The 24,023-nt window shown below is 59.7% G+C and overlaps 2 protein-coding genes across 3 annotated transcripts; one reads left to right on the top strand and one right to left on the bottom strand.

Moving 5' to 3' along the window:
- Window positions 1-5,924: 5,924 nt before the first annotated feature.
- CKB (creatine kinase B) lies at window positions 5,925-15,061 on the bottom strand. Of its 2 annotated transcripts, none has more exons than XM_049113514.1 (8): window positions 14,663-15,061; window positions 8,576-8,796; window positions 8,220-8,374; window positions 8,013-8,145; window positions 7,610-7,781; window positions 6,777-6,900; window positions 6,393-6,582; window positions 5,925-6,314 (listed from the first exon to the last, which is right to left on the bottom strand). In XM_049113514.1, the coding sequence occupies exons 2-8, from the start codon at window positions 8,766-8,768 to the stop codon at window positions 6,136-6,138; spliced, it is 1,146 nt and encodes a 381-aa protein (XP_048969471.1). In that variant the 5' UTR covers window positions 8,769-8,796; window positions 14,663-15,061; the 3' UTR covers window positions 5,925-6,135. The 2 variants fall into 2 exon arrangements, with proteins under 2 accessions (XP_048969471.1, XP_025298896.1); XM_025443111.3 differs by lacking the exon at window positions 14,663-15,061 and adding an exon at window positions 9,092-9,237.
- A 466-nt stretch (window positions 15,062-15,527) lies between these two features.
- Window positions 15,528-22,244, top strand: TRMT61A (tRNA methyltransferase 61A). The gene is made up of 4 exons (XM_025443442.3): window positions 15,528-15,657; window positions 16,115-16,474; window positions 18,811-19,077; window positions 20,883-22,244. The coding sequence occupies exons 2-4, from the start codon at window positions 16,144-16,146 to the stop codon at window positions 21,152-21,154; spliced, it is 870 nt and encodes a 289-aa protein (XP_025299227.1). The 5' UTR covers window positions 15,528-15,657; window positions 16,115-16,143; the 3' UTR covers window positions 21,155-22,244.
- The last annotated feature ends 1,779 nt before the right edge of the window (window positions 22,245-24,023 follow it).

Genomic DNA, 24,023 nt, shown 5'->3' on the forward strand with positions numbered 1-24,023 from the left:
TGGCCAGCTTCTGGTTGCTTTGCAGCATCCAGCTCATTTATCACCTGCTCCGTTCAATCTTTACAATTCCCACCCACTCAGCCCCGTGTCCTGGGTCGCTGGGCTCTCTCCCCACCTGCTGAACTCTGGAGAATCCTATTGTGCTTGTGTTGTGTCTCATCAAATACCAGCTCAACCTGTCTGTAGTTGGGTAGGGGTTCTTTTACCTAGAAAGGCGGTGCCATGTGTCTTTTTATCCTGACATCGCTAAATGTGTAGGGCAAATTTTGTTGGGTCGCATTTCCTAGTATCACTTCATTAGTAATTTGTACCAAAACACTGGAACTGAGCCAGAAAAGCTAAGTCCTGTTCTCCTGTGTTTCAGGCTTCAAGCCATAAGCATCTTGGCCCTCCTTTCTGGTTTCAAGGAGGAAGAGGCAGGATATCTGGCCTCCCTCTGCCCAGAGCATTTCCTCTCTAATATAAGTACTATTGCTGGGGATCCCTGGGTTGCTCAGCGGTTTAACGCCTGCTTTTGACTCAGGGCATGATCCTGGGGTCCTGGGATCGAGTCCCACGTTGGGCTCCCTGCGTGGAGTCTGCTTCTCCCTCTGCCTGTGTTTCTCCCTCTCTGTCCCCCTCTCTCTCTCTCTCTCTCATTAATAAATAAAATCTTTTTTAAAAAAAAGCACTATTGCAGGACGCCTGTGTGGCCAAGTGGTTGAGCATCTGCCTTTGGCCCGGGGCTTGATCCTGGAGTCCCAGGATCAAGTCCCACATCAGGCTCCCTACACGGAGCCTGCATCTCCCTCTGCCTATGTCTCTGCCTTTCTCTGTGTCTCTCATGAATAAATAAATAAAATATTTTTTTTACAAAAACACTATTGCTCTGATTTTCACTGCAGCAGTGCAGGTGGATCGTATCAAGCACAAAGTCAGCAATTTCAAGTGTGGTTCATTATGTGCCACCTTTATTATTTCTTCTTGAAAGTATAACGCATTTGAAGTACTTCTTAATGTGGTGACCAGTTGATGGGTCAAAAGTATTGACAAAACTAGACTTTTTACTTTGGTGAGAAGAAAAAAAATTTTTACTATATTTTATTTTTTAATAATCTCTGTGAGCAACGTGGGGCTTGAACTCATAACCCTGAGATCAAGAGTCACATGCTCTACCTACTGAGCCAGCCAGATGCCCCGAAAAAAAAAGTTTTAAGGTTTTATTTATTTATTCATGAGAGACACAGAGGCAGAGACACAAGGCAGAGGGAGAAGCAGGCTCCTCACAGGGAGCCCAATGTGGTACTTAATCCCAGGACCCTGGTACCACGCCCCGAGCCGAAAGCATACACTCAACTGCTGAGCCACCCAGGCATCCCACTTTAGTGAAAATTTAATGGAAGTTGTCTTTTGTTGCTAAGTCACATATTTCTGGAATAACCCCAGGGAATGTGTTAATACAGGCCACCTTTACCAGTAATGGGAACAGCCCACTTGGGGTGGAGGATACCCCAAACCCTGACCCCACAGTCCATGCTCTGAGAGACAAAATTTACAGCAAAGCAAGTGTATGACAGGGGGTGGGACTAGACAAAGCCCAAGGAAAATGACAGGTGAGGACTGAGATCCTTCCCAAAAGGTGGGCTAGAGCAGGCAGGGAGGTCTCCCCTGGAATTTGGGCATAGGTGGACCTTGGGCATCCAGGGGAGAGCAGGAAACAGGCATGCAGAAGGGAGCCCCAGATCAGGCCAAAGGCAGCAAATGAAAGCCAGGCTGGAGGTGCTGGTGCATCTGCTGTGCCTCTGCTCTCCCATGTTGCCACTCTGAGTGCACATTGGGATGGTGGGGGCCAGGTGGTGTTTCCAGAGCCACTGGATTGGGTTCCAACTAAATTTTTAGATAGATTGACCTTGAAACCCTGAGCCAGGCCACATCAGGTTTCTGAATGGCAGAGCAGCATCCCAGCCCCAAGCCCCATAGCCACAGCAGGAGTTGGGCTGGCCCTTGCCTCCCAGCCCAAGATGGTTGCTGGAGCATTTTATCCCCATGACCACACTGTAGCTGCCTCGAGGGCATCTTGGAAATATGCTCCTCTAGCCGGGCAGCTGCATGCCAGGCTCAAAACCAGGGTTTTGTTATAAAAGCCAGAGGGGAGGGGATCCCTGGGTGGCGCAGCGGTTTAGCGCCTGCCTTTGGCCCAGGGCGTGATCCTGGAGACCCGGGATCGAATCCCATGTCAGGCTCCCAGTGCATGGACCCTGTTTGTGTCTCTGCCCCCCCCCCCTTCTCTCTCTCTCTCTCTCTCTCATAAATAAATAAAAAATTAAAAAAAAAAAAAAAAAACCAGAGGGGAGAATGGCTGCTAGGAGACAAGCAGCTGTCTGCACACATTCATCAGAAATGGGAGGAACTAAGAGTACTTTAAGCTTTTCAGGGTCTTAAGGTTAATTATAGAAGTTGAGCCTTAAACTTAACAAGCCCCCAACTCTGAGAAGAGTGTAAAAGTTAGGACTTCTGAAACCAAGAACATCATCTTTGCTTCTCTGAAAGACTTCAGTAAAGCAGAACGAGTTCTAGAAAGACAGGTTTGGGGAGAAAGTGGGGAAAGAGTCCAGACGCTGTGCATGGATCCCTACACAAAGTCTCTACAGACTTGGGAATCAAGATTGGTATCTTCCAGTTCACATGTAAAATCCACAGTTCTGCAAAATGACTTGCTGCCCCCCTGCTCCATGGAAATCTCACAGCCAGAAAGACATCACTTGTGAATCAAAAACCACTCCCCTTTGTTACCTTTGGAAAAGGAAGTTAACTCAGAATCTGCTTGAGTGTAGGGTGCAGCCCCAGGGTACATTAGGCAGCTTTGGTAGGGGCACCAGGCAGCTCCAAATAGAAGTGCAGTATGAGGTGCCTTCCAGGCAACTGCTGCCTATGCAGCCACTGCTGAGAGCAGCAGGGGCTACTTACTGGAGGTCTAGAATGTTCTGAAAAGTGAAAGAGCGATGAAAGAAGCCCAGGACCTGGGAAGGGTGGTCTCAGAGTGGTAACCCTGAACCAGTCCTCTCTCACCTCTTTTTCCAACCCCAAGGGCAGTGATCAGTTTGTGTGGATCCAATGAGGGGTGGTGGCAGTGAAGTCCTGCCTTAGCGGTCTCCCACGAACTATGACACATGAGAGCATCTTTTTAAACACCACTTAAAAAAAGAATTGGTTTCAACTTATATAAGTAATACATGTTCACTGTAGAAAATTTGGAAAACAGTATAAAGAAGGAAATCACCTGTTACCCCACCACCCACAGTTAACTACTGTTGTGCAGGATTTTTCCACACATGCTCTGGGATCCAGAGTACAAGCTGTTTTATAACCTCCTTTTACACTTCAACTTTTTTAAGCATGCCTCCGTCTCGCTGAGTTCTTCACACTGCTGGGATGCCTGTGTGGTGCCTCATTGAGGCAGGTGGCCTGGATTTTTAACGAGCCCTTTATTGCTGGCAGTCCTGGACACTTTTTCCCCATTCTGAGTAATTGTACCTCTTAATTACTTCTGTCGGGCAGTGGTTGTCAAAGAGGCAGTTGGAGCATGGGGGCATGTGGCTGGCTCAGCCAATAGAGCATGTGACTCTTGGTTGTGGGGGCGTGAATTCAAGCCCCACCTTGGAGGCAGAGCTTACTTTAAAAAAAAAATAACTCCTATTCAAAAAGGCAGAGATTTTTTGGCCCTTGGGGGAAATTTGGCCAGGTCAGTGTGGATGAGTAGCACTACTGGCATCTAGAGGTTGGAGGCTGGGATGCAGTGCCCAGAGAAGTTCCCCCCCAGCAAGTCACCTGCTTGACGTGAGAGGATGCAGTTGAGAAGCTCTGCGATGGGAATGGGTCCACGTCCTAGCAGGATGAGCCAGGGGTTGGGGGCCTGTGGCCAGGTTGCAGGAATGGATGCTCTTAGAACTGCTGACTGGTGGCATCCATCTAAGATGGAGAACGAGTAAGAGTGTGTTTCCCTCTATATTGTGGTGTGATAGGGTGTCCTCAGACTTCCTGTGTTTGACTGATTTCAAGGAAAATTAAACTCCCCCTGTTTAAGGATCTCAGGAGTCCAGAGGAAAGGGAGAGGTTGTGGGGACTCTGGTCGGAGAGTCCATGGACTGGTAAGCAGAGGTACCCCCAGTGAGGGGAGAGCAGTTAGCCCCACCTTGTCCCAAAAAGAATAAAAGTGAGCAAAGAGAAAATTACAGGTTGAAAAAAAAACGGTTTGTAAAAGTTCTGGGCCTCTGGCGAGCACAACTGTTTGTCCAGCTTCCTGAGAGGGCCCAGGTTCTGGATGTGGCAGCACAGGCGAGGGTGGGGCTGGTGCTTTAATGCTCCAGGGGAGGTAAGCTTTACTGCCAGGAAGAAGTTCTGAGCCACGCCCTGCCCACCAGGGCTTCTAGGGGATCATGTTGGGAGGCCTGCACAGGGTGATTGGAAGTTTTGGCTCATTATTTTACGTAACCATTAGTAGTTAAGGAAGTGCCCAATCTTAACGGTTGGACCATGTAGATACATTTTCTATAGGACGTTAAGTCCCTGCCTGACAGGACCCCGGGTACCTGTAGCCAGCTCAGGGTGGAATGGGAACAGTCACTTATCCCTGAAACTGTACAAGCAGGAGGGCCCTCGCCTGGAATGTCCATGTATGTGCAAGGGCCCCCTCACAGCCCTTTCTCCTCAAATTACCAGATCCTGCAGTCTACTCTGGGCTGGCCCGGTCCCCACTGACCGGAGACCCTGAAGCTAAGAAAAGGTGAGCCCTATCTGATGTATGCTCCAGGCCAGTCAGCCAAGGAGGGAGCCAAGTGCCAGCCCCAGACCCCAAGTGTGGGTTCAGAGACCCTATCCCTGCTAACCTTGCACACCAGGGGGCCTACTCCCTACTGTGACCATCCCACCCAGGTGTTCACACTCCCAGCTTCTGTGCCTAAGCCCTTCCCTGGCCTGAACAGTACCTGGGTGGGCTCCTCAAATGCACCCTGGCCACTAGGGCAGATGGTTAGGACGTACCTCCTGCAGCTTAGTACCACCTGCAGCTTCTACTCCACTGCTGTCCCCCTAGCCTACTTGTCCTGGGCCCCAGGGTGTGGGACAGGAAACCCCAATCTTCAGTAAGACTGCTGCCACCCAGGGATGCAGTAGGCACAGAGGCCATGCCCGGCTTCTCTCTCCAGTTGCAGGGTAGCCTTGGGGGTGTTAGGGTGCTGGCCCAACGTGTGCAAAATTGAGGTGCCCCAGACCCAGGTGGGGGAGTGGGAGGACCGAGGTGGCCCTGGCCAGCAGGTGGCAGCACTGGCTGCAGAACTGCAGAGCTCGAGGACAAATCCTACCACTGGCTGGCTCAACAGGCCCATCTCTACTCCCCATGCCCTGGCCCAGCCCACCATGTGGAGGTCAACCGGGGACAGTAGCTGGGGAACAGAGACCAAGGAGCCCACACTCCTATCCAGGGCCCACCATGGAGGCCAAGGGGCTGGGGCACGCTGAGGGTCCTGGAGAGGCTGCTGCATGTTGGGAGGGACTCCCAACGGGGCCCCAGGGCTAGGAGGAAGGGAAGCTGAGGGGAGGAGGGGTGGCAGAGACCCTGACCAGAGGAGAAACAGGATTCAGGCATTTTTCTTTCCTGGGCTCCTCACCCTCCAACACCCCCTCCCCCCACCACTGCCCCAGCATATACTTCCCCCACTCGGCAGGATGGGGCTGAGCAAAGTGCCAGGCTTCACCCCACAGGCCAGAATGCCCCTAGTTGCTCAAGGTGGAGCTCCTCCTCCCTCTCCCTGTCCCTCCCCACCAGCCCATCCCAGGTCTGTAAGGGAGCCAAGTAGACAGGATGGCAAGGGAGGAGTTCATGGAACATACTGTCCCTTCTTGCAGAAAGGGTAGACCTACAATTGGACACACTACTCGGAGACTGGTAGCAGGCCGGAACCCTAGTTTATTTCAGCATCAGCAACATCTTAGCCATCACAAAAATAAACTCTACCAAGGGCAACAGAAGTCTCTACAGCGAGGCTAAGGGCTCAGCCGCCAAGTGGCGAACATCAGAGGGGTGCATGGCGGGCACTGCCCGGGCAATAAGTTAGGAAGCAGCGGGGCTGGTGGTGGTGGCAGGTGCGGGCTGGGGCCTCACTTCTGGGCAGGCACAAGGTCATCGATGGCCTGGCCCTGCTCCAGCCGCTGCTCCATCTCGATGAGCAGCTTCACGCCATCCACCACCATCTGTACCAGCTCCACCTCTGAGAAGCCCAGGCGGTCTGCGTTGGAGACATCAAAGACGCCACCCACCGCAGCTGTGTCCACACCACCTGGGGAGACAACCAGGTCAGCAAGGCGGGTGGGGGCCTGCTCCGGAGAGAAGACTGCCTACAGCCCGTCCCACTCACCTGTGCCTCGTTTCTGAAGCCGCAGCCGCTTGAGCACCTCCGGGAACTTCTCATGCTTGCCCAGGTGGGGCAGCTTGATGTGCACACCTGCCCGCAGGCCTGTGCCCAGGTTGGATGGGCAGGTGAGGATGTAGCCCAGGTGAGGGTTCCACATGAATTCGTAATTCTTTGACTTGAAAAGTGTTTCAATCTGGAGGTTGACAAGAGAGGAGAGACCTGGTTGAGAGGCCCGCTGGGGGGACCAGCTGGGACCCTTGGAGCCAGGGAAATTGGTGGGGACACCCACATCCCTGCCTGAGCTCTGGAGCTCTGGAGCTTGCCCTGCCCCCTCCCTGGCACCAAAGCCCACTTGTGCCAGCCCAGCTTGGGGCAGTCAGGCCTGACCTGGGTGAGGCCGTTGCAGAACCGAGTGAACACCTCCTTCATGTTGCCCCCTTTCTGCATGGAGATGACCCGCAGGTGGTCTTCCTCGTTGATCCACACCAGGAAGGTCTTATTGTCATTGTGCCTGGGGGAGGGGCACAGTCAGGCCGCCTCCTAGGACTATGGTCTCAGGATACATCCAGAAAAAAGCTCTAGGGGGGCCTGAGACCCCAGGAACTCTCCAACTCCCTGAGGTGCTCAGTCCAGCTGTACCCAGATACTTGGGCTGCTGCCAGGACCCCAGAGCCATCCACACTTTGGAGGTATGCAGGGAGGCCAGGACCTGAGCTGTGCCCCAGCCTGCCAGTCATTGGCGGTGTGACCCAGGTGTGGGGGAGGGGGCGGCGGCTCCAGTGAGGAGGTAAGGGGCAGGGAGACGCGTCATCTGGCGGCTGAAGCCGCCCTTCGCAGACCCTGGAGGCAGGAGGCTGTAAGCCTCCCGCCGCCCCCAACCCCCACTAGGAAGCATCTGCGTCACCCAGCACCTGGCAGTCCCTGCGGGGAAGGGGATGAGAAAGGAGACGCAAAACAAGAAGCTCCAGCTCCCAAGAGGAGAGTGGAGGAGAGAAGCCGACGCCACCCGCCGCCCACTTCTAAGATCCCGCGAGGCCTCGGCCTCCACTAGTTGGAGTCCCTTCACGTACCTGCGCGGTCAAGGTCACCTACGAGGAGGCCCTGGAGGCACCAACCTGTCCCAGGAGCGCGGCCCCTCCCTCTTCCTCCTTGGCGGCGGCGTGGGGGAGGGCCAAAGGGAGGAGGGAAGGGGACCCGCGGGCGGGGAAGGGGGCACACACCAGATGCCGCGGGCGTCCGGCCAGTCGCGGGCCATGCCCGAGGCCAGGAGCAGGGGCGACACGGGCTTATCGAAGAGGAAGTGGTCGTCGATGAGCTGCTGCTGCTCCGCCTCGGTCATGCTCTTGAGCGCGTAGTACCGGCCGGCCAGGTCGCCGTCCAGGCTCGACAGAGCTGCAGAGGGGCACGCTCAGGAGGGCACACTCGAGCCCCTGCCCCCAGGGCCCCCCGGCTCTGTGGGAACCCGGCCCAGGCCGCCACAGACACGGGGCTGGGCCTCCGTCCCCCCGGGAAACCGGACCCGGCGCGCAGATAAGAGCGTGGCAGCGGAGGCTCGGGTGACTGCGGTGACTGATAAACAAGCCGGATGGGGGGTGGGGGGCAACCGGCCGGCCCGACCCCTACCTTCCACGGCGAGCTTCTCGATGGCACGGCGCTCCCCGCGGCTGCAGTGCGGGGGGAGGCAGAAGCCGCGGATGCTGCGACCCGTGCGCACCCGCGAGCTCAGCACATAGTTGGGGTCCAGGTCGTCGCCGCCCTGGGGGCGGGAGCGGAGGTGAGCGCCGGGAGACCCCTACCCAGCCCGCCCCACTACCCGGGGCCGCTCCGCACCTGCAGGTTGTCGGGGTTGAGGTCGGTCTTGTGCTCGTCGCTGGGCTTGTAGCCGCCGTGCCGGTCCTCGATGATGGGGTCAAAGAGCTCCTTGAACACGTCATAGGACTCTTCGTCGCCTGCCACGCAGCCCACGGTCATGATGTAGGGGTGGCCTGGGGGAACACGGAATGGGGACAGTGATGTCACTTGCCAGGCCTAAGCGAGGCCCTCAGGACCCCGCAGCTCCGCGCGGGAAGGGGGCGCCGAAACCCTGGCCTGAGAGGGGTTCTGGGGTTAGCTCTGGATCCTAACCCCAAAGGCTGTCTTACGGATCAGGGGGCCGCACCCAGACCCCGGGCCCCGGGCGCGCGTACCCGGGTTGTCCACGCCGGTCTGGATGACGTCGTCCAGCGTGAAGCCGCTCGGCGTGCTCTTGGCGCGCAGCTCCGCGTAGAGCTCGGGGGTCAGCACCTTGGCCATGTGGTTGTTGTGGGCGCTGAGGTCGGGGAACTCATCCTCGGCCGGGAAACGGAGCTTCAATGTGTTGTGGCTGTTGGAGAAGGGCATGGCGGCGGCGGCGGCGGCGGGCGGCAGGCTGCGGGGAGACTGGGGGGTCAGCCAGGACCCGGCGCGTCGGGCCCCCCGGGACCTGCGGGCCACCCAGGGCCTCGCCGCCCGGGCTCCTGGTCACCCTGGGACGCGGCCAAGGTCAGCAGGGGCCGCAGTGCGCGCGGGGCGCTCGCGCTCCGCCCAGGACCCCAACCCCAGGCCCAGCCAGCGCGCGCTCCAGGCGGCGAACCGTGGCGTGCAGGACTCCGCGGCCTACAAGGCCCTTCCCTGAGCAGCGCCCCCGCCCCCGAGCACAGGCGGCCTCGGGTGGCACCACTCACCGGGTGGCCGGGCGGGGAAGGGGCAGTCGGTCCGTCGGCAGCTCCGGGCGCGGCGCAGGCGAACAGCGGCGGCTCCGCGCTCCCGCGGCTCTTAAGGGGCGCGACGCGAGCCGCCCATTGGCCGCTATTTATATCCCATTCATTCCATTGGCCCGCGCTGCGGGGTGGTGCCGCCGCTTTGTCCGCCACCCGCGGCCCCCAACAACCCCCCAAGGCCGCCCACCTCTGCTGTCCCCTCGCCCGGACCCAGCGCAGCCCGCCTTCCCCGTCCGGTGCCTGCCCAGGACCCCGCTGCCGAAACCTCAGGCCCTTGGACGTCCTGGAAATTCCCTCCCACGCTGCGTCCGGGCGGGAAACTGAGGCAGGAGAGCCACTGGGCGCTTGAAGACGCTCGGGCTCCTCTGCATCCGGGCTCTGGCCTTCCCTGGTCCCGCCAGCCCCCACGGTGGTCGCGACGAGGGTCCAGGCGTGAGCGTCCCGGGCTCTCGCCGCAGGTACTCGCTCCTCCCCCACCCTACCCCCGCCGGGTCGGAGCTGCACCGGAGCCGCCGACCTTCCTCAAGGTGCCCGCAGGCATCTCCCGGGCGATCTTGGTGCAGAGTGAAGGCACGCGGGAGGCGCAGTCTGGCTGGGGCCCAGCGGGGCGGCGCCCGCGGTGCCTTGACCTTGGGCAAGTCCCCCAGTTCTCGGGAACCCCAGCCAGAGACCCCCGGGGCCAGCCTTTCCTGGTAGATGAGAGAACACTGTGGCCCTGGTAGGCCGCTGGGGAGTGCACAGTCTCAGAGTCTCCAGACCCCAGCCCTGGACGGGGGACAAGTTCATCTCATCACCCCACCCCCAAAGGCGGTCCCCAGAGACTCGGCAAAGATGGGAGGAAACACTAACAAACAACAAGCATATGTGAGATTTAGAAACAAAGGAAAATATCTCACTGAAAATCAGAATCCTCCAAATTAAAACAACAAGGACTGTACCTTCCTCCCCTCGCCCCAAGCACACCCAGATGGCAAGACTGTGAAAGACTGACACCAGCCAGTGCTGGCTATGGGTTGGAATGTGGAGACGGCATTCACACACTCCCTGCAACTGTAAACTGCCACGTCCTTTTTGGAAAGTAATCTGGCAGTATCTATTAGAATTAAAAATGTTTGTACTCCATGACCCAGCAATCCTATTTCTAGGAATCCAGCCTGCACAAAGGACAGTCTCATTCCTCTTTGCAGATAGAAATGTGCAGTGGGAAAAGCAAAGGCACGAATGAACTTGGATAGAACTCGATGCCCATCACCTGGGGACTGACCAGGGCTAGGAAGGCATGTACCCAGCGTGGGAGTATTACACAGCTATTTTTTTGTTAAGATTTTGTTTATTTATTCATGAGATACACACAGAGTTAGAGAGAGGCAGAGACACAGGCAGAGGGAGAAGCAGGCTCCATGCAGGGAGCCCGACACAGGACTTGATCCTGAGTCTCCAGGATCACACCCTGGGCTGAAGGCGACGCTAAACCGCTGAGCCACCCGGGCTGCCCTACACAGCTATTTTAAAAGTGAGTTAAAGGGGTGCCTGGGTGGCTCGGTGGTAGAGTGTGTCTGCCTTTGGTTCAGGTTATGAACCCGGGGTCTTGGGATGGAGTCCCACATTGGGCTCCCCACAGGAAGCCTGCTTCTCCCTTTCACCTATGTCTGTCTCTTATGAATAAGTAAAATCTTTTTTTTTTTTAAGATTTTATTTATTTATTTATGAGAGAGTGAGATAGAGGCAGAGGGAGAAGCAGGCTCCCTGCTCAATTCCGGGATCCCAGGTTTACACCCTGAGCCAAAGGCAGACACTCAACCACCGAGCCACCCAGGCGTCCCAGTAAGATCTTTTAAAAACAATAAAAAATAAATAAAAATAAAAACAATAAAATAAAATAAAAAGAGTTAGACCACTAGTCCCTGAGCCACCAGCAAGGACTCAGCACCCTCCTCCTCACCCCCTTCACCTTTTGAAGCCATCTGTCTGCTCCCGTGAGGCCCTTTGCAGACCACTCCCACCAAGGAAAAGGGATCCTATCCTATGTCTGCTCTCCAGAACCTCCAGCCTTCTGAACCCTTGACTAATGCAAATAAGAGTGATGACCTGCTTCCTGCTGAGAATCATATACACATAGAAATTCAACGGAGAGGAGTGCCTGGGTGGCTCAGGGCTTGAGCGTCTTCCTTGGACCCCCCACAGGGAGCCTGCATCTCCCTCCGTCTATGTCTCTGCCTCTCTTCTCTTCACTTCTCTTTTCTCTCTGTCTGTCTCTCTGTCTCTCTGTCTCTCTCTCTCTCTCTCTCTCTCTCTCTCTCTCTCTCTCTCTCGGAGTCCCTCATGAATAAAATATTTTCAAAACAAATTCAACAGAGAAATGGCAGAAAGACCCTTACTACTTTCAAGGCATCACTGATGATTACAATGAAAAGAAACTAGTGAAGGTGCTTAAGAAGAAAGCTGCCTACAATGGTGATGTAATTGAGCATCCGCAATATGGGGAAGTCAGCTGCAGGATGACCAGCGCGAGAACATACACCAGTTCCTCATAGAGACTGAACTAAGGACGACTAGCTGAAGTTGCATGGTTGTTGTTGTTTTTAATCTTTTTAAAAGTAATCTCAGCCCCCAATCTGAGGCTCAAAACCCCGAGATCAAGAGTCGCATGCTCCACAGACTGAGCCAGCCAGGTGCCCCAGTTTCATGGGTTTTAACTGCTTTTGACTCACTGAAGCTTAAGTAAGGATTTCCTTGCAATGAGTAGAATTTCCCTTCCGTCCCTTGTCATAAGTTTAAAAATCTCATAGCTTCTACAGTGTAACCATTTGAGGTCTGCTTTCAACTTGGAGCAGTGGAATTCCATCGTTCAATAGAAGGAAAAGAGAAAAGCACCTGGGTGGCTCAGTCTGGCTAAGCCTCTAACTCTTGATTTTGGCTCAGGTCATGATCTCAAGGTCATGGGATTGAGCTCCAAGACAGACTCTGATCCCTCTGGGTGGAGTCAGCTTGAGATTCTCTCTCCCTCTCCCTCTGCCTTTCCGGCTCATGCTGTCTCTCTAAATGAGTAAATAAAAGCTTTCTTAAAAAAAAAAAAAAGGCGGGGGGGGGGGGGGTCGCCTGGGTGGCTCAGTAGTTGAGCATCTGCCTTTGACTCCTGGTGTGATCTTGGAGACCCAGGATCGAGTCCCACATCGGGCTCCCTGCATGGAGCCTGCTTCTCCCTCTGCCTGTGTCTCTACCTCTCTCCGTGTCTCTCATGAAAAAATAAAATCTCTAAAATAAAAAGGAATGGAAAGAGAAGAAATGGTGAATTGGAGCTTGTGTGTCAACGTCCACCATTGTTCTGTGACTAAAGCAAGAAAGGGGGAGAAGAGCTTAGCTGTGTGTCTGTTTCACAGAATCAGAATCCCTGCACAGGGAGCTCCGTGGACAGCAAGGTGAACATCACGCTGCTGCCAGAAGGCTGGCCATGAGCAAGCAGCCACGTGAACGGGAAGGAAATACTGTGGGGCTCTGGAAGGAGGTGGGTGCTGCTGGGGTGGGGGCAGGGCAGAGGCAGAGCCCCAGAGGAATTCCAGGGTCTTCCATGCCTCTGAGGAATGGGCACTGGAGCAAAGACCCAAAGGACAAGCAAGTCCCTTCACCTCTGCCAGTGTGCACATCAAAGGGTGCTGACCACACACGGGACTCCTGCCTCTTCTCTCGCTCACCTTGGCGTGCTTTGAGCTGCTCCCAGTCAGCGTTTTCTTAGGCACATAAAACAAACCAAGAAGACAAAAAGGCCAATGGCCCAGGCTGCCCAGACAGCAGGTGTCCCTTAAGACTGGAATTCCTGTATTCTGCCCCCCCCTGCAGCCCCTTCCTCCAGTTTTAGAAATAATCTGCAGTTGCACTCTCCACCTCCCCACCCCCAAAAGCCTGATGGGCTCAAGTTTCTGTTTCTGGAGATCTGGAGGCCAACATGGCTTTCAGACATGGGGGTGGGCACTCAGGGCTTCCTCTTTGTCCTCAGCCTCTGCAGCTTCTCAGAAGAACCACCCCCACTCCACCCTCAGGCCACCAAGGTCCGGCTTCCCTCTCCCTCCAGGAGCAAGGCCCAAGCTGGAGAGGGAGGTCCACGGGCTTGGGGCTGGCTTGCTAAAGGTCAAGCCCTGGGGATACTCCTGCTGGAGGCTCCAGCAGTCCTCAGCATTCTGACAAGGGTGTTTTATCCATTTTGCAGATAAGCAAAGAAAAATCAGAAGGTGAGTGACAGAAGAGACAGGTCAGAGGTCCAGCAATCCCTCAGTGGGCCTGGAGTGCCTGGCCCTGGGCTAACTTAACCTAGGGCCTATGGCGGGGACCCTGGGGGAGGCCCAGCCTCAGCTGGACTAGACTGACAGCATGGATGGTCAACAGCTGTGTTGGGAGGAGGGGAAGAGATCTTCAAGACCCAAATACCCAGTACCCAAATGTCGGGGCAGCCCCTACAAGGCAGGGACTGCTGGGGAGCCTGGGTGGTCCCAGAGCAGAGGAGCAAGGACGGTCCAGCCTCCATCTGAGCGAGAACATCGCCCCAGTGACCGAGCCCTTGTCTGTGGACCCTCCATTCTCCCCAGGGCCCAAGAAGCCGGTTTGGCGGCGTCTGGGCAAGAAGCTGGATGATGTCACCCAGATAGTTTATGGTCCAGGTTCCTCAGAAATCACACCTGGTTACACATTAACCAGCTGTCCCTGGAGGGGGAGGGGAGCTTCCGTGGAGTCCCCAGGTTTGCATTGGGGCACTCAACCTGCCCAGCAGCGATCCAGCTTTGGGCCCTGGGCCCGGAGAGATAGGCCAGGTGGGAGGGCCAAGCAGGGGACCACAGGTCATTCTCAGAGCCTGTGCTCAGAAGACAGGCAGGGTGTGGGGCGCCGGGCTGGCTCAGTGGGTAGAGCATGCAACTCTGGATATCAGGGTTTGACTTTGAGCCGCATGTTGTATGTAGAGATTACTCAAAAAGAAAATATTTTAAAAAAAGGAAGGCAGTCAGGGTAGACATTGCTTCCTCCTGGTACCCTGTCCCTGAGCTCTGAAGAACCCAAAGGGGAAGCTGGTTGGGGTTAGGAGAGGGGTGACAGCTGCTTTGAGGTTATAGAGCTCTATAGGGTAGGAGGCTGGGGCTAGTCAGAGAGGGGAGGGCCTCAGGTCACCTGATCCCTGCCAGGAGCAGCCTCCCCCACTGGGCATCTTCAGCTTCTCCCTTTCCCCTAGGGTGACTCTAACCTTTTCTCCAGGGTCTTTTTCCTGCCTGTTGTCATCTTTATTCAAACCTACCTTTGGCTCTGGGAAGGCAGATTTACCAGCTTTAAATCCCAGTCCCACTCTGGCCCCATTGGCTATGTGCCCTTAGGCAACTACCTAACCTCTGAGTCCGTTTTCCCATCTGTAAAGTGATCCCTCCAACCCCAACCTTTCCATCCATCTGGTTGTGGAGAGGGTTTCATGCCTTGACACTTAGCTGAGCTTATGTAGAATCAGTTCTTCTTAGGAGAGCCCCAATATAAAAACTCTGCTCTGGGCAAGGTGCTCACCTGACCTGGTGGGTAATCAGCTGGAGCTTGAGGATGCAGGCCGAGGGCTGGGACAGGCTCAGATGGAGCAGATGGGCAATTCTAGGCAGGCCGCCTGGAGGAGGGGGCACTGCAGGAGCCGGCCAGCCAGCTAGGGACAGAGAGGCAACTGGGAAGGAAGTTGGGACCACAGGAAATCACTACCGAGTCGCCAAGTCCTAATTTAGGCTCTGAGCAGGCGCCCCACCCCAGCTCCACACTGCAGCGGAAAGGCTGGGGAAGAGGAACCCCCAGAAGTAGAAAGTTGAAATCTCCCAGGGGGAGCAGCTAGGGGGTGACTCAGGAAGGTGCATCCGGCAGATCGCCTGGAAGGGGGGCTGGCAAGCCAGAGCTGGGGCTGGCTTGTCTCCATGTCGAGGGCAAGGGCAGCGCGGCCAGGAGAAGCCACCAGCGCGCTGGCCCCACTGAGAACGGGGCCTCCCAAGTCCCTTGCCTGTTTACATCCCCATCCCCGGGGGAAGCTCCGCACCCGGGCCAGGGCAGAGGGGGGGTCCCGGCCGCAGGGGACCGAGATCCGAGCCCCAGCGCAGGCCGGCAGCGCAGGGCCTGGGGTGTGGCCGGGCGCCCGACAGCCCGGGGGCAGGCCCGCCGCGGAGCAGCCCGCTCCGAGTCCCCGCCCCGCCTCGGCCCCAGCCACCCGGCGGGGGAGGTCGCGTTCGGGAATCCACCCGGGGCCCCGCCTGGCGTGACCGCACGGCACCGCCCGGCCCTGAAGGCCGCCCGCAGCAGCCCGGCCCGGCGGACGCGCGAGCCCGTCCACGCACGGAAGCCGCCGCGGCCGGGGCCGGCGGGAGGGGCCGGCGGGAGGGGCCGGCGGGAGGGGCCGCCCGCGGGTCCCGGCATTCCGCGCGCGGGGCGGGGCGGGGCGCTGGCGTCATCGGCGGGCGCCCGGCCGCGGCCGGAAGTGCGGAGCCACGTGCGGAGCGTCGGGGAGCGGAGCCCGCTGCGCGTGGCGGGTGAGAACTCCGCGCGGGTCCCTCCCCGCGCCGGCCCGGCGCACGCCGTCTCTCCCGGGGGCCCTCAGCTGCCCTGCAGCCCCTGCCGCGCGTCCCCTGGAAGCCCGCCCGCGGGGAGGGTGGGAAGGGGGTCCGCACGCCGGTGACAGCACAGCCCCGGGCCGCGGCCCGCTGTGCCGGCCCCTCCTCCCGCCCGAATGGGAGCCAATGTCCTGACAAGTGGTGACAGGGTCTGGCCCTCCCCTCGGGGCCCGTCCTCTGCCGGGGCCCCGCGTCAGCCCCTCCACCTGTGACCTGGGCCGGCCTGTCTGTCGTGCTGTCAGGCCAGGGCGCTGCCGAGGACTGAGGCCCCCCCCCCCCGCCCCGCCCGCCGCCTGGGCTCTGGGGCTCCCCGCCCTCGGCCCAGATTCCAGGTGCGCCGTGCTTTACCTGCTCAAGCCCACACGCTTGCCCCCAGGTCCCAGGCACCTGCCAGCCAGCAACACCATGAGCTTCGTGGCGTACGAGGAGCTGATCAAAGAGGGTGACACGGCCATCCTGTCACTGGGCCATGGTGCAATGGTAGCCGTGCGTGTGCAGCGGGGGGCACAGACCCAGACCCGACACGGCGTCCTGCGGCACTCAGTAGACCTCATCGGCCGCCCCTTCGGCTCCAAGGTGACCTGCGGTCGAGGCGGCTGGGTTTACGTGCTGCACCCCACGCCTGAGCTCTGGACGCTGAACCTGCCACACCGCACTCAGATCCTCTACTCCACCGACATTGCTCTGCTCACCATGATGCTGGAGCTTCGGCCTGGTTCTGTGGTCTGTGAATCCGGTGAGTTCTTTGAGCTGCCTCCATTCCGATCCTGAAAAATTGGCGTGATGGTGGAGGTCAGACCCAACGTCAGACAGCGTCCAGCCTGCCCTTCCAGAGCGTGGGCTCAACTTCTGTTGTACCAGAACAGGGCGGGCTGACGGCAGGGACTGAGGAGCAAGGGAAGTAGCTAAGAGGCTGGTAATGGAACCCGAATGAGAGTTGATGGTTCCGGATCAGGGATTCCGCTCGGAGGGGCTGCTGTTCAGTGAGAGTCCTGCCTGCCTTGCTGGTGCAGAGCCCGAGTGGCACTCGGCTCAGGTCGAAGTGCTGACTGCCAGTCCCTATCGCTGTGCCGGGCCTAGCAGTCCCTGACCGCCCAGGCCCCGGGCTGGCAAACTCCTCCCTTCCTGGAGGGAGGCTGGGGCTGCCCCGAGGTGCTCACTGCAGTTAGGGAACTTGCCTCAAGCTCATCCTCAGCCAGTACCACTGCCACTGAGCCCGGGGCACATGCACACACATACACACAGGTGCTGGGGCCACCTGGGATGGATAGTGAAGCATTCATCCCGGCCAACCATAGCCCAGGCCCAGAGGCACCCGGATTTCCAGCATGCTCCTCGTGGGATGCGCAGCTGGGCTTCACAGTCATCATGGGTCCCCAGCACCACTGCTTCCAGCTTTCTGAGGACTTGAGGCCATCCTGTTCCCCTCCAGGTGGACAGCTGGATGGTTCCTGTTGCCCAGCCAAACACTGAAATGGGAAGAGTCAGATGCAGAACTGAGCTGTGGATCAGAGTGTGATCAGAAGCTGGGCAGAGGCCAGCTGCTCAGCCACAGGGCCCATGGGGTGCCACTGGCGGATGGACAGCATCTGTGCAGTGGGCATGCTCCAGGGCTCTGCTGTGCCAGCTCCCCTTCTGGGAACTGTGGGTACAGCCATGAACAAGACAGGCCAGGTTTCTGCTTCCCTGAGCAGATAGTAAGCTCAGTGCCACCGTTTCAGTGCTGTTGAAGCTGTGAGGCTTGTAAAAACAGGGCTGCGTGTTTGAGAGTGACTCCCAGGGGTCCATCCAGCTAGGCTGGTCAGGGAAGACCTGTGACAAGGGGACATTCAGCTGGGAATGATGAGAAGGAGGCAATACCAACAGCCAAGGGAGGGTGTCACCCCAAGGGCGGGCCATGCAAAGGCCCTAAGTGAGGGCCCAGCAGGGAGGTGAGGAGAATCAGACACAGCTCAGAGGGCCCTCAGGCGTCTGACTCTGCTTTGTGTGGGGAGGAGAAAGCATGGGCTGACGGAGGTGAAGAGAATCCCTCTACTGTGCTTGAGGCTGGATTAAGGGTGGCCTGCCTGGTGGTGAGCACAAAGTCAGGAGGGAGGGCCCAGGCAGCCAGGTGGCAGGGTGGGGGGGACACATGAGTTACTAGTGGGTTGCATGTGAGACGGAGAGGGGAGTTGAGGGTGCCTTCATGGTGTCTGGCTGAGCCGTGGGTGTCCTCCACTGGACCCAGGAGAGCTTGGCTGGGAGGGGTTTGGGATTGGAGCAGATCCAGCTTTGCCCTCCTTCACGCAGAGCCAGAGCGCTGGTCGGCTGTTGAGGGGAGGTGGTGCGTGTGCACCGGCCACTAGGTAGGAGTCTGGAGCGAAGGAACATGGCATTCATTGGGGAGCGTTCATCAAGGCTGGCACCTGAAACCCCCGGGGCAAGAGGAGGTCATGGTAGGGGCGGGGACACGGCCAGGCACTGCCAGGTAGGCAGTCAAGCAGAGGGGCAGCTGAAGGCAGCTGAGGAGTGGCCAGTGCAGTTGGAAGAGAACCAGGGGACAATGACGTGGAAGACTGGAGCCATGTGGCAAGCTGGTTGCCGTGCCATGGTGCCATGAGGCCAGGCGGAGCCAGGGCAGGGCTGCACTCCCAGTGGTGGAGGCGGGTGAGAGGCAAGGAGATGGACCCACCTGGGTGGGCCAGGAGCTTGAGGGAGGAGGGCCGCGGGACCAGCCAGCAGCTGGAGGGTGTGGGGCAGGCCATGCCGCCCCATCTGTTCTGTCTAGACCCTGTAGGGTCTCTGGCCTCCAGGTCTGGGCAGTAGGGTTTGTTTCTGTGCTGGGATTGGGCAGGGCTGCCACTCTCACCCCCGGACCCACAGCAGCCTCGGGAAATAAATCCCTGCTCCCATCCCCACTTGGCCCCAGTGCGGCCCCAGCTAACCAGACCCCGTCAGCTGTGGGAGTGATGCCCACTAGTAACCAGGATCGTCTGTCCCTGGGGGCCCCGTGTGGATCTTTTCAGGGTGAGGGTGGAGGTGTTTCTTGAGCGTCCCCAGCAGTCCCGCCTGACATCTGTCCTGTCCCGCCAGGCACTGGCAGCGGCTCCGTGTCCCACGCCATCATCCGCACCATCGCGCCCACAGGCCACCTGCACACAGTGGAGTTCCACCAGCAGCGGGCAGAGAAGGCTCGGGAGGAGTTCCAGGAGCATCGAGTGGGCCGCTGGGTGACCGTGCGCAACCAGGACGTGTGCCGCAGCGGCTTTGGCGTGAGCCACGTGGCAGATGCTGTTTTCCTGGACATCCCGTCTCCTTGGGAGGCCGTGGGCCATGCCTGGGATGCCCTCAAGGTTGAAGGTACAGTGAGGGTTCCGCTGTGGCTGAGCTCCTGGGCTTGGCTTTGGATGCGGGTCACGCAAAGCCCAGAGAGGTCAGAAACCACCAGGCCATGCAGCATGGCCAGGCCAGGGCCTCCTTGCACCTGAAATCAGGGTGGGTCGGGCTGGAGCCGGGAGGAGTAAGGTCTGAGACAAAGCGGCTCCAGCTGAGCGCCTGCACCTTGGTCTACCCCGCTCCCACCTGGAGGTGGGAAATGTCTGAGTTCCCTGGGGAATGTGGCGACTCCACCTCAGTGAGGTGTGGGACCCAGGCCATGGGGCACTTTAGAGGTCAGGGCATTTCAGAGGTCAGGAGGTCAGCCCCTGAACCCAGCCCTTGCCAGCAGTCTCCCTTCCCCCCAGCCACAAGCCAGCTCACCGGCCCCTTTTAGGGAAGATGCTGGATGCGGAGGCGGGAAGGAGGCGGGAAGGTTGGCCCTGAGCCAGGGAGGCGCTGGTGAGGCCCTAGGTTTTTCCCTTTTCTGGAGAAGGAGCCAGAGCAGGCAGCCAGGGCCCCTTCCCTCCTCCCCGCTGAGCTCTGCAACCAGAGGGAGGGAGCCCAGGGTGCCCCAGGAGAAGGGCCTCCCCTCCAAAAGACAGGTGCCAAGGCACGGCTCCCTGTGGGTCCCACGCCATGTTCCTGGGCTCGGCCATGGTAGCCTGGGGCCCCAGCCTCCCCACACCCCTCCCCACACCTCCACACCTTCCAGCTTTGTCCCAGTCCCACGGATGTCAGGCCCAGGTGGTCACACTGCCCGGCCCCCTGCCAAGGTTCCTTCCAGGGGGAGCCACACCATCTGCCGCCCCCAGCCCCCAGGCTCCTCCAAGCCCCTCCTTCGGGCTCTCCCTGGGTCTGCTGGTTCTGGCCCCAGAGGTTCCCGTCTTCTGTGGGCTCACCCGCCTGCTCTGAGCCTGACCTCCATGAAGCGTGGTTCCCAGGCTTTGGCCCTCACCTGGTGGGGCCTGTTTTCCTAGGAGTACACAGGGGGTCAGGTCCCTTCCTGGGGAGCACCCTGCTCGTGCCACCTGCAAGCCCACGCCTTCCTCAAGACCTGTCTGGGGCTCAGTGTCCCCGGGTGTGGCAGGGGTGACCAGGCCTCTGGGGCATTCCAGGACTTGGCCCGCCACGTCCTTCCCCTGCCTCAGCTTCCCCACACCCTGCCAGGACAGGCACGTGGGCTGGACAGAGGCCAGGCTGAGGGACACTGCGGGTGGGCCCTGGTGGGAGGTGGCAGGAAGGGGCTGTCAGCTCCCGCCCGCACCCTGTCATCCTTGGCCGTCAGGCTCCGCTCAGAGTAGGCGCCTCCTGTTCCTAGAGCAGGTGACAGCCTCTAATTTCCTGTGACAGCCGCAGCCCCCACCGCCGCTGTGCTGTATGGTTAGAGCTGCTCTGGGCACAGTGCTTGGGCGGCTGCTGGGCCAAGGCTCCACCCTGACCCCCACCTGGTTCGTCCCTGTAGAAGTGGAAGGTGGCAATACCTGCCCACGGCCAGCTGAAATCGGGGTAGCGGGCTTGGCCTGAGTGGTCCCTTCCACGTGGCTCAAGGAGAGCCCCTGTCCCTCCAGGCCCTGCCCTCTCCTCCACCTGGGGTCCGGCTCTATGTGCCTGAGGGCATGGCCAGCCTCCAGGACCTTGGCCGGCACCCACAGCCCCACCGCAGTTTTTACCCATGCCTGTCTCCCCGGGGGGGACTGGAGGGGGCCTCGCCTCCCCCCTGCAATCCCCAGCCCTCAGCTGGCTCCTGCACCCTCCTGCCCTCTGACCCCATGTCTGGCTCCCCACAGGTGGGCGCTTCTGCTCCTTCTCGCCGTGCATCGAGCAAGTCCAGCGCACGTGCCAGGCACTGGCAGCCCGAGGCTTCTCAGAACTGAGCACCCTGGAGGTGCTGCCCCAGGTGTACAACGTGCGTACTGTCAGCCTGCCTGCACCCGACTTGGGAGCCAGCCTGGGCCCCGAGGCCAGCCCTGACGCCAGCCCCTTCCGCAGCGGCACGCCCATGAAGGAGGCCGTGGGCCACACTGGCTACCTGACCTTTGCTACCAAGACCCCGGGCTAGGAGGCCTCCCGCCAGGAGCCCCCGGGGCGGGAGCGCTGTGGAGCCAGGCCAGGGAGATGCAGCCCAGCCAGAGGCCGCCTTATATGGTCAGCAGACTCCCGCTGGGGCCTGTGTTTAGAAATGCGGCGGGGCGGGCCCAGGGGGACGGCCATGGCAGAGGAATGCGGGCAGGGCCAGCCAGCTCCAGCCCCTCCGGTCCCCAGGGAGGAACGCCTCCTGCCCGACTCCCTGCTGGGCTCAGGTCCCACACACGGTCTCTGCTGTCGCAAGCTCTTCTGCCTGTTGAACTGAGGGGTGTAGGTGGTGGGGCCCAGGTCTGACGCCTTCCCAGGTGGCCCCAAACTGGCAGGGAGGCGGGGAAGCAAGGACTCCGACGGGGAGGACCAGGGGCCTGATGGTGTTCCCACTTAGTCTCAGGGGGCGGGCCCTGCCCCCCCTGCCCCTGAGAGCCAGTGCTGCCTGGCTGGCCAGCAGCTAGGGGAAGTGCTCTTGCTGTGTGGCCTCAGGCCTGACCCACCCTGTTAGGGGCCATACAGGCCAAGGGGGAGTGTCCTGCATCCCCTCCTATCAGAGTCGGGCCCAGGGCAGCCCTGCCCATCTGCCTCGCTTCTGCCCCTGGGAAGTGCCTTCCGTGGCCCTGGTCCAGCCACAGCCCCTGGCATCTCAGTGAGAACATAGCGTCACATAGCCAGGACCCTGAGGGGGACAGTGAAGTGCTTCCAGTGACTTGGCCAATCCCTTTCAGAGCTCTTTGAACCCCGGATGTTCAAACAGCCCCAGAGCTACTTGGGTGCCCCTGCCTCTCACAGGAGCCCTGGGGCCATGAGGGTGCATCCAGGACGGAGGGCAGCTACTCTAGGGCTGGGGACAGATGCCGCTTGTCCCGCCCTGGTCCCCAGCTGGGTGCTGAGTGGCTGGCATCCCTGCCTGCTGCGACTCCTGAAGGGCCTGTCTGTCTTTGGCCTCACCTGTCCTCAAGAGCCTTGGTTTTCCCACGTTTGGACAAGAGCCCCAGGGGACTGTGCTGGCACAGGGCTGGCTTCTGACCATGCTTGGCAGAGAAATAAACACTGTTGCTCTGCCGTGCTAACTGGTCTCTGTGGTGCCCCTCAAGCCAGTCTTGTTCCCAGCAACAGTGTCCAGGCTGGACCTTCCCACACAGCCCTTGCTCCTGCTTCCTGTCCCTGTCCCAGGGGCTCTGGACTCCAGGATAATAGCCTGGGACATGGTGGACAAAGGGGCAAGTGTGTGGCCACCCCACTCAGCTGCAGAAAGGGCCACTTGTCCTAGTGGGGGAGGAGGAGGGTCTGCGTACATGCGTGTGTGTGTGTGTCCGTCCCCGTCTATCCATCTATCCCAGAGCACTGGACCCTCCCTTCGCAGCCTAGCTTGGCCCTGCATTCATTCACACCACGGGCAGCCTCTTGTGCTTCCTGCAGTGTCTTGAACTCCGGAAGAGCTCCCCTCCCCTAGGCCTGCCGTCCAGCCCCAGGCCACATCCAGGCCTGGGATCCTTGGAAAAGGCCGGGGTCCGGTGGGCCTACTGAAGGACGATTCCGGGGGCCTCCCCTCCCCTCTCCCACCTGGACTCTTGGCAAGCTCTGAGCCCCATCACGGTTCCTCTGGGTCCCTGGAACCACCAGCCCAGGGCTCTTGCCCCTCCCTGGACCTGTCCTGACCTCTGAGCAAATGCCTAGCTTGGGGGGCAGAGGAGGGACCTGTGCCTCACCCTGGCCTTGGAGAGAGGCCTGTAGGACATCTGATGAGGGCACAACCCTCCATGCTCTACGGGGCACATAGGCCCTCCTTAGTGTGCCCCAGTTTATGCGTGGGGCTGAGGACGGAGGCCTGGGCTGTCCCTGGGCCTGTGGGAGCTGGAGGGCTGGGGTCAGGAGCCCTGCACCCAGCACAGGGCAGCTCTTCAGCGCAGGCCCCTCACAGCCACTGCCCCCCAGCCCCCGCCCCGCATCAGCCTTGCCCCAGGTAGCCATCCAGGCCCCGTCCAGCCTCCGCCTGGAGCTCCATGTGGTCCTGAACCCCACCCCACCCCTGTGCACCCCCTAAGACCGCACTCATGTCCCCGGGAGCTTCCTGCTCGGCCTAGGGTCCTCTGCAGAAGGGAGCCTGACGTCCAGAGGCAGCGCCAGGGCCCGTGGTGAGTGAGTGGTCAGCAGGTCAGGGCCCGTCATCTGCGAGTCAGCAGCATGGGGCTGTCACAGGGCAAGGATTCACCCAGACGCTCCCTGTGACCGCTTTTTCCTGGAAATTCCTGCACCCACCCTGCCCCTGCCCAAGGAGTCGAGGTGTCTCGCCCCTGACCGCCTCCACTGCTGCCCCCCTGAAGGCCGAGCGACCCCGGCTCAGCCGCTTCGAGGGTCGAGGCCCAGGATCCTGCCGTATGGACAGGGTTCGAGTCCACCTGTGCGTCCGTGGGGGCGGCTCGGGTCCCCAGGAAGCGCCTAGGCCTCGCCCTCCTCAGCCCTCGCTGTGCGTGGTCCGCTCCTGCCCGGGGGGCCGCGTAGGGCCGGGTGGTGGGTGGCATAGCCAGCCGATGCCAGGCCCCTGGGGGCCACCCCCTGCCTAGGACTGTGACCGGGAAGGGCTGTTTGCTCCAGGAAGACAGTGCCGCGGTGCGCTTCCCCCGTGCCTGCCCCGTCACCCTGCTGCCTAGACCTGCAGCCACCAGCCCCCCACGGCCTCCAACCCGGTGCCGTGGGCGGGCAGGGGGTCTGTGTGGGACCCTGGGCCCGGGGAGAGGGTGTCGTCTCTGCCGCGCCCTGGCTCACTGCGCAGATGGAGAAACTGAGTCCCAGAGGAAGTAAGACTCGCCAGGAGCCAGGCCTCCGGCTTCCGCCTGCCCACGGGGGCG

The sequence above is a fragment of the Canis lupus genome, chromosome 8, assembly GCF_003254725.2.
Source record: "Canis lupus dingo isolate Sandy chromosome 8, ASM325472v2, whole genome shotgun sequence".
NCBI classification, from domain to species: Eukaryota; Metazoa; Chordata; class Mammalia; order Carnivora; family Canidae; genus Canis; species Canis lupus.

Coding starts and splice junctions, on each gene's coding strand:
- CKB (XM_049113514.1), bottom strand. CDS start 8,768: ATGCCCTTCTCCAACAGCCACAACACATTGAAGCTCCGTTTCCCGGCC. Junction 8,375..8,575: donor GACCGGCGTGGACAACCCGG/GTACGCGCGCCC, acceptor GTGTTCCCCCAG/GCCACCCCTACATCATGACC. Junction 6,583..6,776: donor TCTGCAACGGCCTCACCCAG/GTCAGGCCTGAC, acceptor GTCAACCTCCAG/ATTGAAACACTTTTCAAGTC.
- TRMT61A (XM_025443442.3), top strand. CDS start 16,144: ATGAGCTTCGTGGCGTACGAGGAGCTGATCAAAGAGGGTGACACGGCC. Junction 16,475..18,810: donor TTCTGTGGTCTGTGAATCCG/GTGAGTTCTTTG, acceptor CTGTCCCGCCAG/GCACTGGCAGCGGCTCCGTG. Junction 19,078..20,882: donor GGATGCCCTCAAGGTTGAAG/GTACAGTGAGGG, acceptor GGCTCCCCACAG/GTGGGCGCTTCTGCTCCTTC.